This window comes from Lates calcarifer, linkage group LG16_LG22 (assembly GCF_001640805.2).
Source record: "Lates calcarifer isolate ASB-BC8 linkage group LG16_LG22, TLL_Latcal_v3, whole genome shotgun sequence".
In the NCBI taxonomy this organism is placed as follows: domain Eukaryota; kingdom Metazoa; phylum Chordata; class Actinopteri; family Centropomidae; genus Lates; species Lates calcarifer.
This window is the reverse complement of record NC_066848.1, coordinates 19,413,593-19,422,839: the sequence shown is the minus strand read 5'-3', so window position 1 is coordinate 19,422,839 and position 9,247 is coordinate 19,413,593. Positions and strand designations below refer to the sequence as shown.

General features: G+C 37.9%; 1 protein-coding gene across 1 annotated transcript; it reads right to left on the bottom strand.

Moving 5' to 3' along the window:
- Window positions 1-522: 522 nt before the first annotated feature.
- Window positions 523-5,342, bottom strand: LOC108872907 (solute carrier family 22 member 7-like). Its single transcript, XM_018660817.2, is given in 11 exon segments — window positions 523-853; window positions 1,180-1,386; window positions 1,790-1,898; window positions 2,415-2,629; window positions 2,747-2,862; window positions 2,985-3,108; window positions 3,457-3,625; window positions 3,834-3,988; window positions 4,330-4,433; window positions 4,943-5,269; window positions 5,271-5,342. Coding segments are annotated over 11 exon segments (1,653 nt in total). The 5' UTR covers window positions 5,325-5,342; the 3' UTR covers window positions 523-780.
- Between the last annotated feature and the right edge of the window lie 3,905 nt (window positions 5,343-9,247).

The following is a 9,247-nucleotide window of genomic DNA, read 5'->3' as shown; positions in this document are numbered from 1 at the left end:
CAACAAGGTTAATGTGATTCTAACTTTCTAACTTTTCTTTGCCCCGAATTGAGTCTTAAAGGTAATCTTTGTGCTTCCTATAGTGCCGTATGTCTTCTCTTAACTTTCTTGCACGCACTTTATTTTAACATACTCATATATCATTTTTGCACTCAGATTTTCATGCACCTATACACTTTCATGTTTAGTGTTTTTGTCTTCATACTTTTGTGTTTTGTTTAACTTTTTGTCAGTGTTATACTGTGGACCTCAAGAAATGCTACTCTAACTGTAACTTTGTAACTTGAAGTATAGCAGAGACATGGCTGAATTTGCATCACTTCTTGCAGTCACACAGTTGTGAATGTCTGCCATGAAATTTCTCTTGCACTGAAGTAAATGAATGGCAGAGAAAAGTCCACACTTTAAAGAAAAAAACTGCAAAGTAGATAGTTTAGACAGTTTAGTTCATTTTATGCAAAAGTTGCATCTGAAAAGTCCGAAAAAATTTATCATACAGATCAAATAAAAACCATTTGTAGATAAACTGGTGACAAATGTAATTTATTCAGTTTGTACCTCATAAATAAATCATCTACAATATTTGATAGTTTCTTGGTGTTTACAAACCACACAAACATTCAAAAAAATGACCTGAGTTTTCAATACAAATACAACAAAGAGGTGATTAACATATGTATGAACATATATATGACAGTATGCTCATTGTCACTGAGGCAGTAAGGTCATGAGGTCTGTGAGCACATAAACAAAGTCCTTGTTCTACTCATATCTTTTCTGCTAAGGGTCTGTTGTGGTCTTTGATTCCAGGAAAATGTCTGAAGACTTCATTGAGTGAGAGGTGTCATTTGCTCTGAAATGAATCAAAAACAATTAAACCATTATTTGAATATTTATAATGAAAATACTCTTCCCTGACTAACAATACAACATCAACCTCAAGATCTCAAACTATCCCACTATCAAACTAACCTTAATCCAAACTATGACATAAAAACTCATAGATGTATTCATATATATTGTTTTAAGCCTAATCCAAAATGAAACTACTAAACAGAACATCAGTTGCAGTATTGCTATCATTGTCATTCTCAAAACTACCACCAGATGATGCCAAAGCAGTGCCGAAGACATTTTCAAATTTTATACTCCATGTCTTTCATTTGTTTGTTTACTAACCTAGGGTTTTCAATGTCATCAATTTTCTCTGGCAGCCTCACATTCTGTGTCTCTGGTAGCAGCAGAGACACCAGGCCAGCTACGATGGCCACAGAGCAGATGATAATCTGAGGAAGAAGAGTCCACACGTCCTCCAGCAGCAGGATAAGAGGAGCCACTGATACTCCAAGACGACTCATGAAGCTGGTGTAGCCCAAACCATTTTGTCTGGTGAGACAGGAAGTAAATCATAAGAGTTTACATGATAAATTTGTCCTCAACAGTCATTATGTATGTTTATGTATGTTTCATTATTTTTAGTTAATTAGGTTATTATTATGGGTAAACCAGTCTCCTAACTGTTTCACCTCAAAACTGAAAAGGACAGAATCAAAATGAGGTACTATAACAACAATCAAACAAATCCAATATAATCACCCTACTGTACTTGTCCCACATGATGATAAAATTGCACTCTCTAATTTCATCTAAAAGTCCAATAGGGTACGTAACTTGATAAGCTGCAGGAGTAAAATACAATTAAAACTGATGTGAATGGTGAGTGAGAGAAATTCTGAAATAAGGCCTTAACAATGTAGCAGCTTAATAAAAATGTATGACAGTAACTTACCTGATGACTGTGGGGTAAAGCTCTGTTGTGTAGAGGAAGACAGTTGTGAAGGAAGCTTCTGACAGGCCCTTTCCAAGAATAGCAACAATAGCACGCACATGCCACAGACCTGCAAACAAGTACAGTGCTGTGCATAAGATAAGACTGAGTGATTTGGTGTTATTACACAGCTTAGAATGGAAGTAATAATTGTGTGATATTTATCCTCTGAAGAAACTCTCACAAGTTAGATAAATGACTAATGGCCTTACATAGTTGTGCACAGTATTTCACTGTAAATGTCCTGTTGTTGTGGGTGTGACAAGGAGTAATGAGAAAAGACGTTGCACCACACAAATTCCCTACAATAGCTTATTAAGTTTTATATTATTATAAATTATTATCTTTATGTTCTACTTATTACTAACCTTTTCTGTCAAACAATAGTTGTACTGTGGCAGCAAATATTGTGTTGCCTGGTTCAAGTCCATTGTCTGAGGGTTTGGAACTACAAAAATGGCTCCTGACAAAGAACTGTACTGCAGCAGTGGTAGTTTTGTTTCCACTCATACCAACTCACATGATCACAGAAACCATCTTTGTGCGTGTTTGCATAATCTCTGGAAAAGGTGAAAGGAATTCTGACCTTGTGGAACAAAGATGTTTATGGCAATGCAGATTCCTGTCAGTAACAGTGTGCCTGCTTGACATTTCCTGCGTCCAATGATGTTGAGAAGGCAATAGATCATCAGCTTGGCTGGTACTTCAATGGCTGCATAAATGAAGTGTGTGAGGTACATGTTCAAACCAAATCCACTGATGTTCAGGCTGATTCCATAATATGTGGAAGCAACTCCATACCTGTAGGAAACCATGAGCAAGGAATCATTGCTTATTCATGTTTCTCTAGATTAAGTGTCCTGCCTTCCATATATTAATATGTATGCATTTTAACCAGTGAGTGGAGGTGATACCCACCACACAATCCCAGTTAAGAGAGTTAACTGCCTCATCTTCGGGGTCTTGAGTAGGTCAAGGTAAGTGTAGTTTTTGTCCATCTTGTCCATCATTTCTATGTTGGAGAGTGTCTGTAGCTGAAGTAGAGATGCAATGTTAAGTGATTTGGGCAAGTGAATCTGACATTGATTTATAAAAATGATAAAATCACATAAAAATTCAACTTTAAAACATCACTTATCTTTAAGCTGACACTTACCTCCAGTTTTAATTTGGTTGACAGGTTTTGTTTTTTGTTGAACTTTGCACATTTGTCGAGGTAAAACTGGGCTTTTTCCACTTTACCATTCACTAAAAGCCATCGAGCAGATTCAGGAATCCACCTGCAGTTACATTCAAAAAATCAATAATGTGTGGACACATGAATTAGACCATAACTTAAAAGTTCTATTTCCAAAACTTCTAAGTTGATTTTAGATAAATGTTAGTTGATGAAATTGATTTGTCAGTAAGTGAAAAATATAGTTTTTCCTCCAATGAAGTAACCCACCACATGCCTCATTTTCATTTAGAGTAGACAGCCATTTTGAAAGATACAGTGTCCTCTGTCAAATTTGATTAGAAACTAATGTACTTAGAAGCACTTGAGCTAAGTGTGCTCCACATGGTGAAATGTACATTTATTTTTCTTTTTGTGGAAAACAGTAACATACTGCATGTGTGTCACTTACCACCAGGTGAGAACTGCAAAACCCAGAGGGGCTGTAACAGTCATGATCAGCGTCCGCCAGTCATTCACCAGGAAGGCAAACCCAGCCAAGAGCATGTTACCTAGAGACCAGGACAGGCTGCCAATCACGCCGATAAATGATCTATGGCTTGTGTCGACCCACTCGATACCTGCAGGGTGAGGAAAATGACTAAAGTCATACCATTTTTCCCAGGGAGGTTGGCTGAACGCTCATGATCAGATTAGATATGCCAAACATGAAATAACTGATTTTATGGCCATTAGGGACCAGTGGAAACAAACTGTTAATGCAAAAAACACATGACACATCACCACCTTCAAGTTGATATGGTGACCTTAGAGCAGCTTTGAACTTACTGAGAACAAGTGAATTGGTGGTGATTCCCGTCAGTCCGAACCCGGTGAGAAATCTCAGCACTGCAAACAGGGCATAGGAGTTTGCAAATGCACTGGAGAAGCCAAATATGATCGCCATGATGTATGAGGCCAAAAGAGTGTTTTTCCTCCCATACCTGGAAAAAAGATTGGGGGTAAAATTCATGAATGGAAATTTGTGTGTCAACTCCTGCAAAGCATTTACAATGTGATTCTAATTATTTTTTAGAAGGAAAAAAGTAGCAAAATTTAACAAAAATATTTAATTCAAATTACATGTCTCTGCATTTATAGTTTGTCTGACATTGCCTGTCTTTCAACTCAGAACATTACCTGACATCACTTCAATTATTTCTTACTGTTTCCATGAAGTTCCAAAATAAATTAACATAAAAGTACATCATATGCAAATTGTTTTTCTATTTAAAAGTTTAACATTAAACTCATAATGTGAGATCCTAGATTTTTTTTTACTTACTTATCACAGAGGAATCCAAAAGCTATGGCTCCAATCATCACACCGAAAAAGAAGATTGTGCCTGTGGCTTTTGTCAGGCTTTTTCTATCACAGACAAGGTCCCACTGAAAAAGCAGATTACAAAGAAAAGGTTGAGTGTAGTCATGGTCTCAAATTTGAATTTTAACAGTTATATTAAGACAATTACAAAGTTTACCCACGATCACCATAAGAACATATGGAGGAGTAAAAGACATATGTCTCAGAAGAATTTGGAAAAAAATTGCCAGTACCTACATCTTCAATCCACTCAACTACTGTGGTGGTGGTGTATTTACAGGTCTAAAAAATTCAATTAGACAGCTGAAGCTGATTCAGAACACTGCTGCTGGAGTCCACAAAAGTGGATCATATGACTCCACTGCACACTGTAAACTGGCTTCCTTACGTATTCTTTTAAATCAAGGCTAAAACTTTCACTCTTCTATTTTTTACTTTTTATGTTGTATATAACACTTAAAATCTAAATGCTTTTTATATTGTCTCATGTTGTTTTTACATTTTACATGAAACATGCCTTGCTTTGCCCAGCAAACAAAGTATAATATTGATTTTAAAAAGTCAGTGGCTATACCTCTGTTGTCAGGGTGGAAGTGAAGGTTGAGTTGTAGTAAACCCATCCACTCTGACACTGAACTGTGGGCAGGTCAGCGCTGTTTGAGCTGTTGGACAAGAGCTGGTACTGAGGCTCGGCGAAAATCTCACAAGATTTTGGGTTCCCATCTCCTCGCACGGGAATGCTGATGGTCAGTCTTTGCTCGTGGGTAAGATTCCTAAAGGGTCCTCCATCGTCAAACGTGCTGATGTCACAGTGGTGAGGAGGCACCGCAGCGATGAAGTTATTCAGTAAGAAATGACAGGGGAGAACAATTCGAGGGGTGCAGAGCAGAATGATAATGGCAGATTTGGAAAGGACCAAAACCATCGATTTCCTCCAGGATATTCTCGAACTTCATCCTCAGAGACAGGTTTAGATTGGCTTTAAGTTGACAGAGGTAAAACATGAGATAAATCACATATGGACTGTGAAGGGAAATGCTTATATTCCCTGTGTGGCTTACATTTAGTATGCATCATGGTAAGAAGGAATTGATGTTTTATGCTTAAATAATGAGCTTATGATTGGCGTGTTGATATAAACAATGCTGTCCTACTAGAAGAGTAAAATGCATTATTAAAGGCCTGCGCCTGACAGTCATATGAGTGTGTTACTTTCATGAACAAACTGCTGTAAGCACCTATGCCTGAGGCATGAAGTGACATGTGGAGATAACAGTTTCCTGAAAAACAAGGCCAAAGAAGGCTATATCCTTTTTCCCAGAAATTCAGCATCACTCACAGAGGGAGCAGCTGACCCTTGAAAATTAGAGATACAGTCATTTTCTCTCTTTGTCATGCATTTCACTTTGTCTTCAGACATGGAGATCTACATGCATGTGTTAAACATTCTAGAAATGAATAAACATTGTGTCTTAGTATTTGAAATACATTCTCACTTGACTAGTCAGCTGGTTCTCAGTTAGAATTGCCACAACAGGACCAAATATTAAAAACATAAAAAAGTGAAAATACTCACCTATGTAGAAAACAGCATAGGACCACTAGAGATTGTTCTCTGCAGAGTTCTCTGTTCACTGTGGGGGTTTCTTTTGGTGAGCAGGACTGAATTTAGGCTCTACAGCTCACCAACCTGATCATTAACCACTCTATCACCTTTGGACATTGTGAGGTTGTAACATATTACAAGGTACAAGTTGTGACTAAGATTACACATTGGCACAAGATGTTGAACAGGCACCGGCATATCTTTATCAAGGATGTTTATTAGTTAATTACATGACATACTCTACAAAATACATCTTTGGAGTAAGTGTCAGGAACAAAATGTATCTACAACATGATCCTATCTTCTTTTCCTTTTGGGACACTTTTTTTAAGCCTCAGTAGAAGAAAGGTCAAAATTGCAAAACATAACATCTGGTCATGATATCAGAGGTGGAGGCATATTCAGTGCTATTTTCTCAAGAACACCTATCTTCTTTCAGTCTGTGTATTGTTTTTGCTTTTAATGCCATTTTTTAATGCAATTGACTGATGGCTTGATGGTCGTAGCCCAGAATTCAAGATGAAATCAAGGTATTTGTCTTGGTCTTTAGGTGTGAAATCTTCTTCCATGGTGTGTTTGAGCTGTGGCTCAGGAGCTAGAGCGGGTCGTCCACTAATCGGAAGGTCAGCGGTTCTGTGCTGAAGTATCCTTGGGCAAGATACTGAACCGCACGTTGCCCCCAGTGTTTGTAGCATTGGTGTGTGAATGTGGATGTGCTAGAGCACTTTGTGCATAGTGCAAGACTGTATGAATGTGTGTGTGAATGGGTGAATGGGTGAATTTGATGTAGTGTAAAGCACTTTGAGTGGTGGATACGACTACAAAAGCGCTATATAAGTACAAGTCCATTTACCATGTTCTCTATGAGGATGAAATATGGAACCAAGCGTTTTGATACAGAATTTAAGCCAGAGTTTCAGTCTAACTTCTTCTCTTGTTGTACTTATAAGCTGTCTGCGGGAATCCAGTTTCCCACAGACAGAGAAACAGAGAAATCTGTAAAATGATTTTGCTTCAATACTGTTAAATACTGAAACCTTACATTTTCAGTCTATACCAGCAGGATGAAACTTACACAATTACATGTGAGCGCTGATTGTTTAGCTGCACTGAACTCAGAGTTAAAAAGAATCTTAGAATCGAGGACAACATTTGCAGAGTGTGGGTGTCTGTGCAACTTCTCCTATGCTTGGAAGGGGATAAAGAACTTTCCTGTCAGAGATTTGTTTGAATACTACAAGTGCTGCTGGAGTTTCAACCTTCAACAAAGGGAAATATTAACCAGAATAGAACACTGTCCTTCTGATGGGTTACCAAAGTGCAATAAGGCTTTAACTGAATGAAGGCAATTGCCGTTGAAAAAGGGGAAAGGACGGCAGAAGAGTTGCTTCTCAACTGTAACTCAACTAAAACGATGGCAGATTGATGATTGATAAATCAAAATGTGTGTGGAGACGGGCATAAAAGAACTTCAAAATTTGTATGTTGAAGTTTTAATTAAAATGCTGCAATTGACTGGTAAGTCTTGATCAGCAGGTAACAAAAAGGTTGGGTAGGTAAGGTTTGTACAGCTGCAAATGGCAACATGCAGACTGAAATAACATATACATGATTTGCAGAGACAGTAGTTTTACCTACTGTAATATTATCAGCACCTCAGTCTAATTAAAAAACTCCAGTGGGACTTAAACCTACAATTCCCAGCTTCAGCGGCCTCTGGATACCTTACCCACTAAGACCCATTAGGTCATGTGCACATATTCTTTCCAGTATATTCACATTCTAATCTGCTATTCATCATCTACAAGTGATAAGAATCAGACTTGAGTTTATCACAAGTTAAAGACAGATAGTAGTTACACCTCTGCGAAACGGCAGATGGCAAAATGATGTTTTATTTGTATAAAGACAAGATCATGTGGATTTGGGTCCCATTCTTCATTAGAGATGTCTGATATTTAATAACTACAAACAGACAAAAAGAATAATAAGTAGGCAAGATTTAAGCATACTGGGGAGGATCCACAACTAGTTGATCATTTTCAGAAAGACAGTGTTCCCCTTTCTTCTTCTCTTCTCTTAGTTGTGGTTGCAGTTGCTTTGGAGTTTCATGCAAACATTTTGGGAAAAGACCTCACTGATCAGAATCAGACTTTACTGCCAAGTAATTTTGCACATACAAGGAATTTGTCTTGGTATATCGGTGCTAAAGAACAGTGAAGATATTAGTGACTTTGAGGCATTTTGCTCAAAGCAATTTAACCACAATGGGCCTGGGATGACCACCATGGTCAATTTTTCCAGTGCGATAAAATCTTTTGATTTCTATAGGCTTGGAGAATTTTACGATGGTCATATGATACTTCTTTGCCTTGGTCTGACTGGACTGACTTTCCATAAAATCAATTTTTGCAAACAGATGGATGTTTGGTGATCAGCACTGCTGTTTGTGGGACTTTTTCGCTGTTGCATGCTTTGGTAGTTGAACAATAAACAGAGTGACAGATTCTCCCTCACCTTTTCTGGTCATTTTGATTTAGATTCACAATGGTGGTGGATCCAGTATACCTGGATTGACAATCCAACAAAAATCTCTTTAAGCTTTGCCCATCCACTCTTCAGCAACTATTTTCCATATTGATTTCTTAAGATATGAATATTTGATACAGAAACTGCTGGTATGAATATTTAAAAGTATTGAAGAGATCCAGAAATAAAATATGACCATTAGAATGTTTTGTAGCCAAAGTTCATGCTGCTGCCAAACAGACAAAAACATTTACATCGATCATCTACAGAGTTACAGATCTCCTGGAATGGTGTCCAGTAAAATAACATATTTGTTGTAGTTAATAAAAATACTGTCTGGAAATTGAGTAACTAATAAAGTGTTGTTCCAAATAAAATAAAACTGATGAGAACATTATGTTTGAGGCCATGCTAATAGCACCTGTAACTCCAAGTTTGATCATTTGAGAGGGAGTTTTGCGATACTTCATCTCTGTTAATTAAGGCGTGTTAAAGCGTCGGCGCTAACGTCACTGATGCGACACACCTGGGAGAGGTGAAGCAGCAGGTGTTCGGTGGTACCATGCTGGGGTAGTTTGGTGTCTTGTCTTGAGTTTTTGGAGCTCTGCTATCGCCCCTTTTACAAAAAATCCACGATGGTATAAATTCTGGAGTACCTACATCTAGAGGAGAGTGGACTAAGCGAGGCCAGAGGGCAGCTGAAAGTGATACAGTCCAGTCAGGCAGCTACAGGTGAGTCAAACC